Source organism: Balaenoptera borealis (genome assembly GCF_965194805.1).
Source record: "Balaenoptera borealis genome assembly, chromosome: 6".
Classification (NCBI taxonomy): Eukaryota; Metazoa; Chordata; class Mammalia; order Artiodactyla; family Balaenopteridae; genus Balaenoptera; species Balaenoptera borealis.
Window position 1 is genome coordinate 120083889 of NC_138863.1, and position 18511 is coordinate 120102399.

At 40.0% G+C, this 18511-nt stretch overlaps 1 protein-coding gene across 18 annotated transcripts in view; it reads right to left on the bottom strand.

Moving 5' to 3' along the window:
* Nucleotides 1-18511, bottom strand: part of CLASP1 (cytoplasmic linker associated protein 1) — a 260361-nt gene that overhangs the window by 74248 nt on the left and 167602 nt on the right. For 11 of the 18 annotated variants that reach the window (XM_082397804.1, XM_082397807.1, XM_082397795.1 and 8 more), the window contains 4 exons: nt 10606-10713; nt 8350-8376; nt 6383-6550; nt 506-613 (listed from right to left, as the gene is read on the bottom strand). In XM_082397804.1, the coding sequence (XP_082253930.1) occupies nt 506-613; nt 6383-6550; nt 8350-8376; nt 10606-10713 (411 nt within the window). The remainder of the gene's footprint in view (nt 1-505; nt 614-6382; nt 6551-8349; nt 8377-10605; nt 10714-18511) is intronic. The other 7 variants (XM_082397796.1, XM_082397798.1, XM_082397797.1 and 4 more) reach the window with 3 other exon arrangements.

Sequence of the window (18511 nt, forward strand, 5' to 3'; positions counted from 1 at the left end):
ACGAGAGCTAATATTCATGCTGCTTTTTCGATTAATGTGCTCACCCCCAAACCGAGCACGCGCTTAGTTTCCTAAACGTTATCATGATTATACTTTTTTTTTTCTTCCTTCTCTGAAGTGAATCACGCATGGGCTGATCCCTGGTGAAATTCAAAACAGGCTGCAGCGATTCACTGAGTACGGAGACACTTCGGGCACGCTCAGCTCTTAAGCAGCAGTGGTCCCTGGCTGAGCTGCGCCCCACGCTGGCAGCGACCTCGCAGACGGGCTTGCCCGGAGCAAGTGGTCCTAAGCGACAACAGTACAGAGCGAAGGGGTGCTTTCTTCCCCTGATATGTGAAAACTGGGAACTGCCAGAATCCGAGCATGCAGAGGGGACAGGAAGGGAGGCTCGGGAAGAGGACGGGAGCGGAGAGGCCCACGGGACAGCGGCGGGGGACAGAGGCAGGCGGCTGGGCCCGGCGGGGCGGGAGGAGCCCCAGCAGCCAGGCCGGCGGGTACTCACCGAGCGGAGGGAAGCCCCGAGCGGGGCTCGTATCGCGGCTGCTCTCACGGCTGGCATCGCGGCTGCACCCTTGACTCATGCTGGGTCGAGGGATACGGCTGCTCCGTGCTAGCGTGCAGCATGAGGGGTTTCAGAGAAGGGGAACAAGTTTAACGAAGACAGAGAAACTCACACATGGTCAGTCACATTCCGTTCACGTAATCGCGACACGGCCCGCGCCTGCCCCTGCTCGGGCCTCACTGACTGACGGGCCAACGACAGGAGGGGGTGGGCAAAGCTGGACCTGCCCACGGCCTCACAAAGCTGGGCATTTCAGTAGGAAGGTGAAATAACACCTAAAGGTAAGAAATGGAATAGAAAGCTCTCCAATAGAGCAAACTGGATCAGAATATACGAGATCCAAAGTCTTCTGGAAATGATCAGTTTCTACGGTTTCACCACACTCCTCCCCGAGAGGATAATAAAAGGCCACAGTCATTTTCATATGCACTGGGTCCTTAGAAAGATACTTTAATTTGGATTAAAAACAGAATAAAGGCTCTGGTCACTGAACTCCATGAACTTACCTAATTAAAAGGAAGACTGTTCACTTCCCCCAGCCTGGCCTGCTTTACAAAGAGAAGTCGTGAGGACTGACCCTGCTAGAGAGCCTGCCTGCTGCAAATCAGTGTGCAGATATAAAGAATCGGGACTGCTAACCCCTCATTCACTGGTCTCGACATGAATTCCTGTGTTTTCTATGGAATCCAAAAAGATCCGTCTGTCACCCCTAGCCAAGCACCTCCACTCACCCAGCCTCACACCTGAGTCCATCCCAGGTGGCCTGATAATCCCAACAGTCATGGTTAAAGATCATCCACTGGCCTGAGAACAGCCAATTACTTTCTCACATCACAGGACACTGAGACGACAGAACCCCATGAACAGCCTAACGGCTAATATAACTTGGCCATAAATCTCATGAAAGACCATGATTTTCTTATTTTTCAACTTACTTTGAGATAACAGAAACGCAGTACTGGCAAAATACTCAAAAACAACTTCGCAAACTGAAAGCACGTAGCCGCCTACATGACAGCAGATGGGAACAACAAATATTTCCATCTTGAGAGGATCTACTAATTCTGGATTAGACAGAAATGCCTTTCTCAGAAGTTTTGGAAAATATAAACTTGATTCACTGATGTAAAAACCGCCATGTTTACTACATTGCAATGAGCAAAGCCTATAATTTCAGAGCAAAGGTAGATTTATTATATGGCCAAACCATAACAAGAATGTCTTACAAACCAGAATCATAAAACTCCCTGAATTAGAAGAACATGGAAGTGAAAAACCAAACCAACTTCCTATTGTGGTCTCTGCTCAGTACCAGAGGTGAATTAGACCCTAAAGGGACCTAAGTGATGTCCAAAGGTTTATCAGGTCTGTGCTGGGGAGCAAGGCAAAGTCAAGCCCAGGAACGCAATCTCAGCTATCAGTCAAAATGGGGCTTCATTTGGAATTCTCTAGGAATTCCTAAACTCTCCTTCATTTTGCTATAGTGACGTGGAAGCACTGAGTTTTCACTCAGAGTAGTAGTGACAATTTAATCAGCAATTCTTGATAACATTCTAAACACCTCCTGCTCCTACAATGAAGGCCAAAGCAACAGGTGCTAAATTAAACTTAAAAAACTAGGGAGTATCTACTGACCCCGTCAATAAATGAAAAGTTGCATAAAACCTACAAAGGAGTCCTTAGGGGGGCCACTACCACATCTAATGTAGAAATGCCCTCTCCAGCTCCATGCTAGCTCACTGGTCTAGCCATTCAGCCGCTCTAGATCTCAGCCTCCACTTAGGAAGGTGAGAGAGAGTCCCCACTATTTAAATGAAAAGGGTACCGTGAGATAAGGTACGTACGTAGGTACGTCTGCGGTCCCCGCTGAAAGGCATACGTGAAAACCTTGTCTTATTCCACTGGCCACTCCAAAACAATCACTGAAAAGCAGTAAGGACAGTCCTGATAGGTCTTCACACATGGGCATGCTTAGCTGACCATTTTCTTATAGCTCTTGCCCGATTACGTCGGAATTTTCACACAGTTCTCACTCCCTTCTTTAAGTTAGCAGCTATGTTACAGCAGTGGGGAATCTCTGCTCCCTCCCCGGGCTGAGCTTGCTTTGTGAGGTCAATGAAGAGCGTGAGAAGGAACAGGTAGATGCGAGATGTGAAATAACAACAATCACAATTCTTAACGAGGTCTACCGTCCTCGTATTTGGCCCAGAGAGCGTTCATTCACCCATCTCTCCTGACCGCCTTCTTTAACATATGGCCGGTAGGAACACGGAGAAAAAGAATTCTGTTTCCAATTCTGTGCACGGTTTGGCCCCAAACTTCATTAAGGTACACTTAGCGGTGAAATCAACAGTTCAAATGTTGGATAATTTAAAACACAAAAGGAAAAAATTCCCCCTTACTTGCAACACCACTTCCAAAGACTAACCTACAAGGAGGATTTAAAGTAAGTATACACATTAACGATTTTTACAAAGACTAATTGATTAGGCGTCAAAACTACACCACAACATACCGAATCACCCTGTGTGTGTACCGAGTGCCGAGGGTGAGCGTTCTGTGTGGGAACAGGTTTTGGAGGAGGGGTGGCAGAGGAGGGAGAGACGATAAAACACACCTGCCGCGTGAGCTTCCTAAAAGCAGGCAGGCTTCTCAGGGAGTTCTGGAGTCCTGCACGGGACGCTGGGAAGCCTGGAAAACCCTCTGACTGGTTTCATTCCTTGAGCGACACTCTACCTTTATAGGGTTTTAAGGGAACTCCTGATTTTTGTCTCTCAAGGAAGGATCCTACCAGAATTCCTATCAAAAGCAGAAGTACAAGAAGAACAATGAAAACTCCCGGAAGTTAAAGACATGAAACGTCTCTCTAGCCTAGACATTCTCATGTCTTGGTCTTGCACACAGTAGTCTAATCTAACAAAGAGCTAAAAGGAATTATTAATTTTAATTTTTCTCAAAACACATTTAACCAGAAAATCGTCTGAGAACACTTTAAATGCATATCCACAGACTGTTAGGGGCAGAAAGTTCAATGCGTTCATAGCCTTTTCAGTAGACAGTTGGGAGAACAAGGGAACCAAAGGCAACTTCCAAAACGTGACTGCTGTAGATGTCAGCTGTTTGTGTGACTTTGCCCTAAGTCACACGTAGAAGGAAACAATCTACACACACACTCCTCCATTTGCTCAGTTTATGAAGGAATACATTTCAGAAAGAAGGGCGTGGCAGGGTTTTGTTTCTTAGCTATCCAACAGGAATTACATCCCGTTTTGCTTAAGAAACCTTAAATGCTACAGAAAAAGAGCTCTGACATCATCTTTATCACAGGTGAGACAGGAAAATTTAGTTAAGAAATATTATTTCAAACAAAAAAAGGCATAGTTGAACCAAATACAATTTGCAGATAACTAGAATTATTTCTCAGGGCAAATTCCAAGCTATGATGAAAACTGTTAACTGGTTTGGGGGTTATAGAAAATATTCTTAAAAGATGCTCCTACTTTTTTTTGAATATTTATATTTAAAGTTGCTATACAATGAACCAAATGTTTAGACACATAGACATATACCCAGTATATACTAAATGATCAAAGAAATATACACTCTATTACAGAAAAATGCTAACATATCTGACACCCCATAAAATGGAATCTCTAAGCGGTACTAGAGGGAAAACGTGGAAAGATGAACTTTACTCATATATATTTTATATCTGTGTATGTATATTCTCACAATGTGCAAAAATGTAAATAAAGTATCTTCTTTAATCAGAACTGTATGTATGACCTCAAAGCTCCATCCACAACTAATCCCCTTAACGAGCATCAAGGAAACAACTTTCTTCAAAATGATGTTTCAAATAAGAACGCTTTGGAAGGTTAACAGGCTCCTATTTAGTTCTTACTGATGGATGACGTTCCACAGGACTTCTTTCAAAGGCTTATTAAATGCTGTCTTTCCAACTATCCACAATGCAAACTTCATACTTAAGACCATAGCCTACCAGGTCCTAGAGTCATGTTAGGTAATCGAGGTTGGATTATTTCCCAATTTCAAGAAGAAGGTAAAAATGGCATCTTTAATAAATTTAAAAAGTAAAATCCCAAAAAAGAAAAGAATTTTTAGCAGTATGAAACGAGTCAGGATCGCCAAGAAACATCCTATAAACTTAACTAATTGTGGGAAAAGGACAGCTGAAACCTCAAGCCTAGGTTTGAAATCAAATGTATTTTCCAAACAAAACCAGATCCAAATACACGTATGTGACAACAACAAATCTGAAATTTATCAGTAGATATTGCAGTCATGATATTTTCTCTGGTTGTATCCACATTACTTGCTATCACTGGATGCAGATAACTGGTCAGCTCAAAGACCATGTTCCGTAATGCCCACAGAAGGTCAGCATCATGCAGCATTTTAACAAAACCACGGCTTGATTACATTTCTCACTTGCTTCGGAAATGTTGGTCAAACCAAGTCCTTTTGATTCTACTTCTTAAATACCTGCCCCCCCACCGCCTTCTCGAAGCTCAGGGAGCCTTCAAGGACATTCGTGAGCTGGACCCTACCAGTCCCTCTGCCTCCATCTCCCACCCACCGTGACAAACATCCTCGGCTATCGTCAGGTAAACCACTAGCGGTCCCAGGGCGCACGACGCTCCCTCTCGTCTGACCGTTTCTGCACAGGTTCCTTTCTGCCTCATCTCCCCACCCCGCCTAGTGCCACCTTATACACCTCATCAAAACAGGACCGATTCTGGGAAGGCTCCCCTGGCAGGAAACCTAGGAGCACTGGGGCAGACATTCCTGGTCTACGGTCCCAGAGCACCTGCCAGGGTATCTGTCATACTGTCTTACATTTTCACCTCTAAGACCACAAGCTCTTTGAAGTCAGAAGCTAAATCTACTGCATTTATCTTCTAATCATAAGGTCTAACAACATGTGCCTAGCACATCACAGTAAACATTCCAGTACTCAATAAAAGTTGTTGAGGAGATAAATGAATAAATGAGAAAGGTAAGGCAACAGGACAAAAGAATACAGTATTCTGATTTCACATTAGTAGGTTTTTACCCTTAGAAAGCAGGTGAGAATATAAGAGTATGAACACAGATTTTTCACAATAGATCACAAGACTTCTAACCGTTTTATTAAAAAGGCAGCATACAAATTAGATTTTAATAGAGTAAAAGACTGTTAAGCTGCTGAGAGTCAATCATATAAAATCCTACTACAAAGAAACTAAACACTACAACACGAAAATAAACACTGTATATACCTAGTTTTCTTCTTGGTTTTTATGTTTGAACAACATTATGTCAAAAGTAACAACTACACCTATTCTGTGATGATAATTTTCAGCAACTGGGTTAGAGAAGAGCAAAATCAAAATAAATGTGGACCCTACAAATTGCTTCTGAAAATTTATATAGGTTAATGGCTATTTATTGCTAATCACTGAAAGACAAATGAAAAAGCAACAGTGCTCTTGTGCAGGAAATTGTGCAGGAAAAAAGCCCGCCCATTCCCCCAGGTTAATGTTTTGCAAAATGACTCTAACCCACAGAAGCCCACAATGGTGTAATTCTTTCCCATCAGTGTGAAGGTAAACCCCACATATTTGTTAGTCCTAACTGAAAACTGAACCTGCGATCATCTGTAAAAAGCACAAACTGCAATGTCTTTTTAACACAGGCAAAGTGACATCCTCAGTTCAAAAACAGCTATTTCCCACAGGAGACAAAGTCATTAGATTATAATCAAAATTATGACCAGGTTGGGAATGCTGTTTCAAGATCTTTGAGAATTCTCACCTAATCCTATGCGGTTTGGACTTGTTTCTCGGCTACATCCCTGACTCCTGGGAATCTTGCTTCGTTTTTCTGAAGAGGGTGTCGCAGGTGGGCCTCTCGAGGAACCCGCAGCAAGGCCACTGTAACCACTTCCCAACAATTTCCCTGGGGAACTTGATCGGCTGCCAGCTAAAAATGAAGCGAAACATAATTGAATAATGGATGTAAATCAAGAAATAAATTACAGTAATTTCAGAAGTCAGTTTACACATTAGTTTGGATCAAATACCAAGAGAATTTTATATAAAAATAGCTTTCTAGTTGGTAACATCACTAATTTTTCAAAAACTAAGGAGCATAAAGGAACATCAAATTATCATAAAAGAGTATTTATACACAGGAGAATTAAAGATGGAGTTCTACAGAAATGACTGCAAAATTTCTGATTCAAAAGAGCAGGCTCAGGTTGAGTACAAAAAGCCTCTCGGTTGCACAGCAAATTTCTACAAATAATCACAAAGGCGTTTATTTATTAACTGGTTTGTCTTCTGTAGGAGTTAGTAAGTTAAAAAATGGCTGAAAGAGTAGAAATATAACAAAAATTTCTTAAACACTAATGGAAGACTCCATTAATCTAACAAATGGAAAAGGAGGCAGAAATACGGTAAACAGAAATCACAAGATAAAAGGGTAAGAATAAGCTCAAACATATCGGTAATCATAATAAATGTGGCTGGATTAAATTCAACTATTAAAAGACAGATTCCTGGACTGGTTTAAAAACCTGAAATGAAATTCAACTGTATGTTGTTTATAAGAGACAAACAACATACATAAAACAAAACAACAAAACAGAATAAAAAACAGCATTAAAAGAGAAAAAAGGATGTTTCATATTTTAAAGAATAATTATCCTTAAAGATATAATAATCATGAAACTTTATGCTCCATGTAACATAGCTTTGAGATAGAAAACACAAAAACGATAAAAATACAGAGAGAGACTGAAAAGGCCATAATTATTAATATACCTCTCAGAAAGACTAATACTAATGAAAGATTAATACACTACTCAGAAACTGGCAGAGCATGCAGTCAAAATTATACAGATACGTATAAACACACCTCCCACATATACACACAATGTATAGTCCAACAAACAGAGTACACATTCTTTTCACATTTCCATACAGGAATAGTACAAAAACTGACTATGTACTAAGCCTCAAAGGAAATCTCAGAAACCTTTTACAAGGGTAGAAATTATGTAGAAAACATTCCCTGATGTGAATGCAATAAAATTAGAAATTAAAATCATAATATGGTTAGTAATTTTTATAAATGGCTAAGTGACTAGATACCTATATAACCATTTCTTGTAAAATAAAATTCTTTCTTAAAGAAAGCAGCAAAATTTTAAGGATCGTACCAATACACCCAAATGGCAGTCATTAACTTAGATCATCTCCTTAAGCAGAGAAGACAATAAAATTCGCAAATATCAAGTGTTCGTTATCATGTAGCAGAACAGAATGACCCAGAGGGAAAAACCTTCAAAATAACACTTACCTGGAAATTAAACACACACACACACACACACACACACACACACACACACACACACACACACACCCCTCCATCATTCAAATAAATCACTAAGATGACTACTTACAAAAATTAGTACTTTATATTGATTTAACTACAGTTTAAGTGAAATTCATTATAAAATTATCAGTACACGTTCCCATGAAGAACATGTCTCAGGATCTATTAATTTTGCCCATAAAATTTGAGCACACAAATAAACTATTAAGCTGTATAAAAGGAGAAAAGAAATCCATTTCAAACTCTAGAATTTGAACATACAGAAAAAACGCAGAAAGATTAACTAAGCTTATAATAAAGAGAGAAATTAATATTGTGCAAGGAACATGGGGTGAGGGAGAATGCAAAAAACAAAAAAAAAAGCAAGAAGAGAAATGGCTTACCACCAGCAGGATTAGCAGATCTGGATCCTTGATTATGAGAGCAGACCAAAGGACAGGCAAAAAGTGGATTAAAAGACAATAACACAATACAGAAGGTCAGCATGCAACACAGCACAAATGTCTTTGTTCACAAACACATTAGCAAAAGAACTGTTTTTCTAGGTCTTGTTCCTCCTAGCCTATTTCCGTACTTATTTTTACTTTATACACATCATACTGTATTAGCATTTATTTCAGATCTGCTCATGAAACACTTATGAACCTACCATGTGCCAGGCACAGTGCCAGGCGGACAAGATGCAGAGAAGATGCCGGGCCCTTCGGGGGCACCTGCGCTCTGGCTCTGAGCAGCCTGGCAGAAGCGACTGCATCTCACCGTCTGTGTATCTCCACCCCTGCACACGGTGCTTACCACACAGGAGGTGCTCCAGAGACATCAACCAAGTGGAAGGAACTGCTACTAGGTCGTCTCATCTGAACGTCTCATGCCAAATTCTCCAATATTTAAACATTAATCCTCACATATTTAAGTCCTCAACTATCCAAAAGACGCCAACTGTTAACTGTCCTAAATTTAATATTAACGAAATCTACTTACTCTTAAACCAGAACTATGAATGCTAGTATAGCTACATTCGTAAACTATCTAGATGTGCTCCTATCTACCTATTAAAATAATTTTTAAAAGAATATTTGATTTATATATGTAAGTTTAAGGTCCAGGCTTGATCGTTTGCTGGTGTTGTCTCTTTCCCTTGAGTGGAATTTGGTGAGTGAAATAAAACTGATGAGCTTTTCAAGTGGATCCCCAAGGCAAGGTGCAGTATTTTTATAAGACTGAAAAATTAAAGTTCTATCATCCCCCACTACAGAAGGAACTTTATTTGCACCAGCTCTTAAGCAGAGGACCCAGCTAGGGGCAGGGACCCTTGCAGAAGCCAATGCCAATAAACAGCAGAAATAAAGAAATGGAAAATACTGTTCAGCCCTCACTCTCCAAGAAAGGAAACAACCCTATACAGCTAAAGGGTTAAAACATTTTTTTATTCAACTCAATTTCAACGTATTGACCTATATTCTGAGTCTCGAACATTTTTAGCCAAGAAAAATTTTTCTTGTGATAAGACCCGACTCATATTTATGAGGTCATGGCCAGAGTATTATACCTATCTGTGACTCCAGGTATCACTAGGGTTCACCAGAATAACCAGGGCCTGCACACTACTCCCCAGGCAGAAGCTTCTGGACTACCCCTGCACAACCTATGCTGTGTGGTATTGTGTAACACACTAAAAGCATGGGCTTCTGCGTCAGACAAACAAGCCTGGGTGCTGTCGTCTCACAGCAATATGTCTGACCTTGCACTTTCTTTTCAGAAAGGACATAAGCTTCTTTTAACATGAGGACTCTAGTTATCAAAGGGACATGGGGAAAGCATCTAAATCCAGGAGGAGCTGAGGAAGGCATTCTCAACACCTACGAGAGAAGCTAAGGTTTGGCCTCAGACCAGCCGCTCTCTACACAAGCCACACAGCTCCCGGGGCCACGAAGGAGGCCGACCCCGTCAGCTGACGAGCACCTCCGCCATGGGCGCCTGCCCAGGAGGGCCGTGACCCCCCGCCCCACTCCACGTGCACAGACCGGGAGGCTGGGAAGTGAGACACCAGGCCTGAGTCCTAAGAGAGATCAGAACGCCCATCCCGTCCACGGCTGCTTTCATGGCTGATGTTGACAAATCAGGTGACCCAACATACACAGAGAAGCAGCAATGGAAGCGAGGGCAGCCGAGCGAAGCGAGAGCCCACACTGGCAGGAGGACAGGAGCAGGGTGACGTGTTAGCGCAGCGGGTGACGGGGGCAGCTTTGAATGGATGTACTTATTGCCGCTGGGAAGAGACCTCAGCATGAGGTCATCTCCCCACGAGCTGCTCTTGAATGACATCAGGATCCCTCATCAACAGCAAAATGGGTCCCAGCCCAGGTACGATTCACTTTGGGAGGCTTGAGGGGAGGGAAACTGCATTTCAATGTTTACTGCCTAAGGATACAAAATGTAAATCGCCTGGAAAGGGGACACAGGTACACTGGAATACCCCGTCTTGTAAGCATCCAACAAACATCAAGATTATTCACAGTGTCTTAGAGCCACAGAAATGTGTTTTTCCCTGAAGTCGATGAAAATACTATAAATTTTCAGCTGCAGAATGGCTGTTGGATAAAACTAAAAGAGCAGAGAGCATAAAATATACTTCTTACGCTGGGACTGTGAGACCACTTTGGCGCGGCTGCGGCCCCGACTGTCGGAAGGCGTGGAGGTGACATTGGTGGCGCTCCCAGAGCTCTGCCGTCGCGTGCGGATCCGACCTGGAGGACACGGCAAAAACAGTGCTTCCGTAATGTTTCCAATTAAGCGTGACCACTCCTCGGGCAAGGGGTAAGGGCTGAGCCACCTCCAGGGGAGCTGGTCTCCCACGTGTGGTCCTGACACGCGTCCCTGTGTGCACACACAAATTCTACAGACATGTCAGAAACTCCTCAGAGGGACTCAGGAACCCATCAGGTGCTTTGCTTTCAATTGTTTTAGCATATTCTATTTTCAGATGGGGAGGTGATAGTCACTTGAGGGTTTTTTCCACAATTTTTTTTCAGATTAAATTCTCTCTCCTGTTCATTGCCGACATATCTGTCAAATTTCCAAAAGCAGGAAAGAATATTAGCTGTCATCTTCAGAAAACTACTATAGGAAAAAAAAAAAAGAGTAAATGCAAAATAAAACAAAAAAACCTTCTTAACTCAGCAATCAACAAAAGCTACAGCACCCTGGAGAATAAATGTGTCTCGCTATGTAGCATTAAACTTCTATTTTAAAAGCATGTATGCCAGCAAGTTTCTAGGCTGCAAAAAGATGAAGTTTACAGAAAGAATCAATATTAGGAATACCTAGAGGAATGACCTAAAAATAATGCAATGTCATAGGCATTTATGAAGAATATTTGCCATTGTAAGTAAAGCAATGTGTTAACTCCAATTATTAAAGCATGAAACCATAAAAATAAAAATGGATTCATAAATACAAAATCACTGATGGTAAGGCTAGAATGATGAGGAATTGAACTTTTTAAAATTCAGGGCTTCTTTGTTTTCAAAGGGGCACAAATGCCCTGACTTCCATAATTCAATCAGAAGAGCAATCTGATGGGGAAAACACAAAACAATTTGAACTCCCACTGGCTTCTTACACTGTTCAAAAGCACATCTACCTCATCAACTGAGAAAGCTTGCAGAAAGGCAACATGGAAAAACAAATCCTAAGGCTTGAAAAGGTTCAAGAAAGGAAGGTAAGGAGCAATAAAAGAAAGCACTGCACTTAATTAAAAAAAAAAAAAAAGGAAGAAAGAAAGAAAACTAGAAAGAATCAATGACTTTTATTAGCAGTTGAATGAAAGACCTACAAGTTCTAGAATCCAGACTAAAATTAGGAGCTATATCATACAGGATACTATGAGCTATATATGTGTGCACTCAAAATCCTCACACCAACATATAATTATTCCCATTTTACACATGAGGAAGCAGAGAAGCAAGGGGGTTACTTAATTTGTCCAAGGTCCCACCACGGGTTCAGATGCCTGTGCCTGGTTGCCTGGTGGGCCGACGCGTGAGCTAGGGCATTTTACTCTGCTAAGGAAGTCACAAAGAAAACTGAACGTGAAAAAACAACTGAGTCTAATTTCTTAGGATTTTTTAAGTGATCATCCAAACCCTCTCAGCTAAGAAAATAAAAAAAATCTTCTTTGCTATGTCCCTGTGTCCTCCACCTCCCCCGCCCAACACTTGGTAACATGATCCCAAAGCCAGTGGTCATCATTCCCTAGCATTTCTTTATGTTTTTAATATACATAGTTGCATAACCAAGAAATAGATGGCATTATTTTATATTTTTTAATGTTTTTAATCGTATCATAGAGTATATATTTTTCCAAAACTTACTGTTTGGCTCAACATTTTATCTGTGAGCTCAGTTACGGAAGTGATTTTTCTGTAGGATGTAAAGGAGAGATCCGTTTTACTTTTTCTGTGTGACTGACGAAGGTCCAAACAAATTTACTCAACCCCTTTCTTAACTAACCTACAAAGCCATCTTTGTCATTTACAAGTACTTGTATACATGCAAGGGTCCGTCTTCTCCACTGTGGCGCCTGCCGCATTAGTCCATGTGCCCATCCTGTGCAACATACACTGTTGCGAGTAGCTTTTCAAAACTACCTTCCTAATTGGTAGGGCAAATCCAGCCACTTTTCCCTAAAGCCCTCTGCTCTCTTGCATATGCGCACGGGAAGATGTAATAAAAAGACGTGTTGAAATTCTGACTGGCAATGTGGAATTTGGGGTTAATCTGGGGGCGAAGGGGGGGTGGCTTTATGATATTGATCTTTCCATTCATTAGCGTTTTCTCTTTTTCACCTTCTTCAACGTCTTTCAATAAAGCCTTATAATTTTTCCAAAAATTTTATTCAATTTTTATAGACTTATTCAAAGGTGCCTTATTTTTATTATACACAATATAGTTTATTAAATTATATTGTCTAACTTGTTGACAAATAAGAATGTGACTGTTATATTTTGATCTTAGCTCTAGGGATCTTGCTAAACTTTTATTAATCCTACCAATTTACATGTAGATTATTTGGTGTTCTCTAAACAGAAAACCACCTGCAAATACACTTTGATCACTTTATCTGCTGTCTTGGACACACAGCACAATGCTCAAGAGAAGCACGAGGTAGGCTTTGCTATCTTGAGCCACATGTAAAAAAATAATTCTGGAATTTCACAAACTATACTTCAACAAGTGAAGAAAACTCATTCCTAATCGCTAAGAATTTATCAAAAATGTTTCTGGAACGTTTTAATGCTTTGCTTCCATCTTCTGAGATAAGAGGATTATTCTCCTAAACGTACTGAGCTGCATCTATTAGGTTTGAAAGTATCCAACCTCCGCTGTCATGACTCACGCAGTCACATACACAGAATGTCTGTATTGTACCTCATCTGATTCTGGTACCAAGGTTACAACAGCTACATGAAACCAGGGAGGGAAGCTTTCTCTCTTCCTGGTCTCTGAGTTTATGTAAGACGGGAACTGTCCCATGCTTCACAACTTGCATGTATAGCCGTCTGAGCATGGTAGGGATTTTGGATATCTTTTCTATTTTAATTAAGTAATTAGCTTTTGGTGGGGGGATGGAGTTTTAAGTACTGATTCAAATTATTTAATGAGTAGTCTTAAAACTACTTGGGTTTTTTGTTCTTCTTGAAGAAACAGGTTTTTTCCCTAGAAATTCGTCCAATTTGTTTTAAAATTGTTAACATAAAATTGTCATAGTTTTCTACTACCCTTTAAAGCTCTACTGACCCACACTTATACCTGCTTTATCATTGCCAATGCTTTGTACGATTCTCCAACTGACCTTTCCAAAAGTTTGCCTATTTTATTAGTATTTTCAACGAATCACATTTTGTATTCCTTAATCTTCTAAAACGAATGTTTAATTCCTACTTCATTGACTTTAACTCTTATCTTTGTTACTTCCTCCCTCCTTTTCTTTGGATTTATTCTGTTCTTCCACTAACACACTGGAAACAAACTAATTCAGTCTCTCCTCTAATATAAACTTAGGGCTATGAACTTCCCTCTAAGCACTGCTTTTGCTTCATTCCACAAGGATTAATATGTAGTTCAACATAATATGTTGCTTTTGAAAAAATGGATTATAGGATCTCATTTGCTAATGTTCTGCTTTGGAAAAATAAGTTGGATCCATACTTCACACTTTACACCAAGAAAAGCAGCAAATGGACCTAAGATTAAAATGTCAAATATGAAACCATCAAAGTTTTAGGTAACTTCCCTGGCGGTCCACTGGTTAGGACTCCGCGCTTCCACTGCAGGGAGGACGGGTTCAATCCCTGGTTGGGGAACTAAGATCCAACATGCCACGTAGTGCGGCCAAAAAAAAAAAGTTCTGAAAGAAAACATGGGAGAATTCCATTGTAACTTGTAGTGGAAAGTCCATTCTCACTATAACAAAATTAAAAGCCATTAGAAAAGATTGATAAATTTGACTAATTTTTTTTTTTTTTTAAATCTCAGGATGGCAGGAAGAAAACTATGAGCAAATTCGAGAAAATGACAAATGGGGGGAAATTATTTGCAATTCATGTCATAAGGTGCTAATTTCCTTATCACATAAAAGATTCCTTGGTATCAATAATAAGTTCAACAGCAAGTGTGCTGGTAAATGTTTGACAATTAGAGGGGAACTGGCAGTGGGGGAGGGGGGGGGTTGGGGGAGTGTCCTGCTGACTTGTGGTGTTTTGCAATTCCCTGGTGTAAATATTCCCACCGTGGCCTATTTGAGGCCATTGATATGATGTAAACCAGCTTATAAAATTCCTGAAAATTTAACAACTGGAATCTGATGAACTGGTTCAAGCCAGCTTCAACATACCACTGTCACATCCCAATAAAGAATGGTCAAAGGCTAGGAATAGATATTTAACCGAAATAGAAATGGCCCCTAAATGTATGAAACAGTGTTCAGACTCCCAGTAAGAAAAAAATATTAAAATGACATTAAGAATGCTATTTATCACCGACAAGACTGGCAGAAATCTTAAAATTTTGCTAACAGTCTGGCATGTAGGCAAACAGGCACTCTCATTCATTGTTTGTGGGAGTTAAAATTAATACAGTCCCGACAGAGGGCTATTTGGCAATTATCTATCACAATTACAAATGCATGCACTTTTTAATCCAACAATTCCACTTTGGGTAATTTATCCTCCCAATATTCTTGTGTCCATGCAAAATGATGTATCTAAAAGGTAATTCATGGCAGCACTGTTTGTAACAGCAAAACTCTGAAAACAATCCAAATGTCTATCAATATGGGTTTGGTTGGTTCAGGTTAATCTACATAGGGGAATGTACAGCAGTATTAATGAGTGAAGAGGTTCTGCAACCTAACATGGAAGAATCTTAAGCTATAATTAAGTGAAAATAATGAAGATGCAGAAGAGTGTATGTAAATATGCTACCTTTCATGTTTTAAAAAAGGGAGAAGTATGATTTTTATATTATTTCTTTTTTTTGTCTGTTTTTTTCCTGCTGCGCCGCATGGCTTGTGGAATCTTAGATCCCCGACCAGGGATTGAACCTGGGCCCCTGGCAGTGAAAGCGTGGAGTGCTAACCACTGGACCACCAGGGAATTCCTTATATTACTTCCTTATGCAAAGAAACTATGGATAAAAATGAAACTAAAAGCAGTAACACACTGGGGTTGAAGGAAAGAGGTGGTAACTAGACAAATGAAGGACAAAGATGGGGGGAAACTGCGTACCTCTTTATATTTTCTGAGTTTGGAACTATATTATATATTAGTTATTCAAAATTTGTATTTTTACATACCACCCACTATAAATATTAATTTGCAAATACTTTTTTGTATATTTTGAGGCTGTTTTTATTAGATCCATAAAAATATAGGTCTATTGCATCTCAGTGATTTATTGAATCTTTTATTATATAGAAATCCTCTTTTTGCCTTTTTCGGGTCTGTTATTAACAAACCTTCAACAACTTTCTTTTACTATGAATTTCTCATCCTTTGTCTTTTACTCTATCTGTAGCCTTAAAGGCTTATTAATCTCTTTAAGTATCATATTGCTAGATCTTTTTTAAAAGTTTAAGTCTAATAACCTTTCTCTTTTAACTGGAAAGTTCAGTTCATTTGAGCTTGTTCTTACCACTTATAGGCATGCTTTTTATTTGTCTTGATTTCTCATTCTCCTTTTACCTTCCTTTGTTTCCTCCTTTTGTCTTAATTTTTTTTAAGATACGCTTTGCTATCTCTAAGGTAACAATCTTACAGATTAAAATATTATTATTACAAGCACAACTTCTAGACCCCTTTTTTAAACTTTTTATTCTGAGATAATTGTAGACTCAGATTTGACTGTAAGATATAATACACAGAGATCCCGTGTGCTCTTTACCCAGTTTCACTCAATGGTAACATCTTACAAAACTATTGTAGAAAGTCAGAAACAGGACATGGACATTGATATGCTCCATTGATCTGATTCCAGGGTCCCCAGTTGTATTTAAACTCTGCCTTTCCTTTGTGGGTAGTCTCTTCTTCCTTCTGGCTATTTCTAATATATATATTTTTTTAATCTTTGGTGTTCTGCAGTTTCGCTATGATGTGTTTCACTATGGATTTTTCTTTTTGTCTTGCTTGGGATGTACCGGGTTTTCTGCATCTGCGGTTCAGTGTCCTTCAACAATCGTGAAGATTCCCAACCACTTCCTCTTCAAATACTGTCTCTGCCCTAGTCTTTCTTCTTAAAACTCAATTAGATAGGTTGAATTTCTTCACTACTTCCTGTGGGACGTAACACCCCATCCTGTTTTCTAACTCCGTCCTTTCTGCACATTAACTCTGGACGATGTTTTCTTACCTTGAATTCGTGAGTTCACTCTTCAGTTTCATCGGTTCTGCAGCTCAATTAACCCACCGAGTTTTAAATTTTAATAACTTATTATATTTTCATTTCTAGAAGACCCATTTGTTCTTTTTCAAAGCCTGCTTGGTCATTCTTTATAGTTCCTTACTCCCCTGCTTGTCTTTCCGAATTTTTCTTTTTATTTCTTTAAACATTAAGACAACAAAATGGTTTCTTTTCTTGGAACTTTATGGGAATTCTTTAAGACCTAGATTGAAGGTGAGTTCTTCCAATGAGGACCTATGTTTGCTTCTGCTAGCGTCCTGTGGATACAAGCAATCCACAGCCACTTTAACATGATTTACCTGCTTGGGTTTCTCAGACCACCAAGGTAGCATGAATTCTGACCAGAAACCTGCACGAAGGCCCAATTTATGGCGGCAACTTCTCAGGGAAGATTACTTTCCCTGCTCCACCCAGTACTTAAGATTAAAATGGGAGGACTCCCTCTTGTCCTCTTCTCTTCAGTAGAGTCAACCTCTTGTTCACCAGTGAGGATGCAGTGACTTCCTGTCACTCCACGTCCTGAGCAAATGCCCCAGGTCTCCAGGATTCAGCCAAAAACCTCAGGATGCAAACCAGCTCTGGCCCTCACCTCCCAGGGTTTCTGCTTTTGCTTAAGTCTGCAGATGAGTGGCTTTACTGCTTTTATTCCAGATGGGTGATCTGTTCTCAATTGGGAGGATCACTCAGACTACTAAATTCTACATGCTGCTAAAATTACAAGTTTCTTGTTTCTTTTAAACATTTAAATACAGCAATTTCATATTACATAAAAGACCCTCAAGTCCCAAAGGATTAATTATGTTTTTATTCTTTTTCTCTGCTGTTTCTCACTCATCATGGATGTAATTTTGGACTAGGAGCTCGTATTTGCCATATTTTAATCTGTAGGGACCTTGAGAAACCAGATTTGACAGTGGCTTCCTCTGCAGAAGTTCAATGTTTGTTCCCGTGGAGGCTGTAAACGCAGACCACTTATTCATCAGTTTGGGGTTTCCCAGATACCACAGATAACAAAAACTGAAAGCACAACTTGTGTGACAAGTTACAAATTAGGGGAGGCTGGTTTTCCTTTGCCTGGGACAAAGTCAAGAGAGAGATCATGTCAATTTGATATCTTCAAAGGTTTTTCTCCCCAGGCCCACCTTTTCACGGATATACAGCACTTTTACAATGCTGGCTTCGTGCCAACTCTTAACTCTCACCTAGGGACTTAACATGAGTAACCTCAGAGCACCCTTAAAGTCCGTTTTGGGGAGTTTAAAGGGCCTCTGTTGTATTGTACTCAGATGCATATTTCCTTTATTGGAAGAGGTCTGGTTTGTTTTAGTCATCCTATTAATTTGGCAATATTACTACAAGTGCCTGTATATGTCTTAAAGACATGATATAAAAATACTCTGTGGTCTTTAGGAAAAAGAAAGCCTGCTCAATAAATGCAACAAACAGTAAAAATATACTTCAGTTCTACCTTATGACCTGTTAATGACATATTCATTCATACCGTGTTTTGACAGGGACAGAAAGAAGATGTGAAAAAAGAAAAAAAGCCAGCGTTAAGTAAAAGACATGGAAATGGGGTATTAGGGA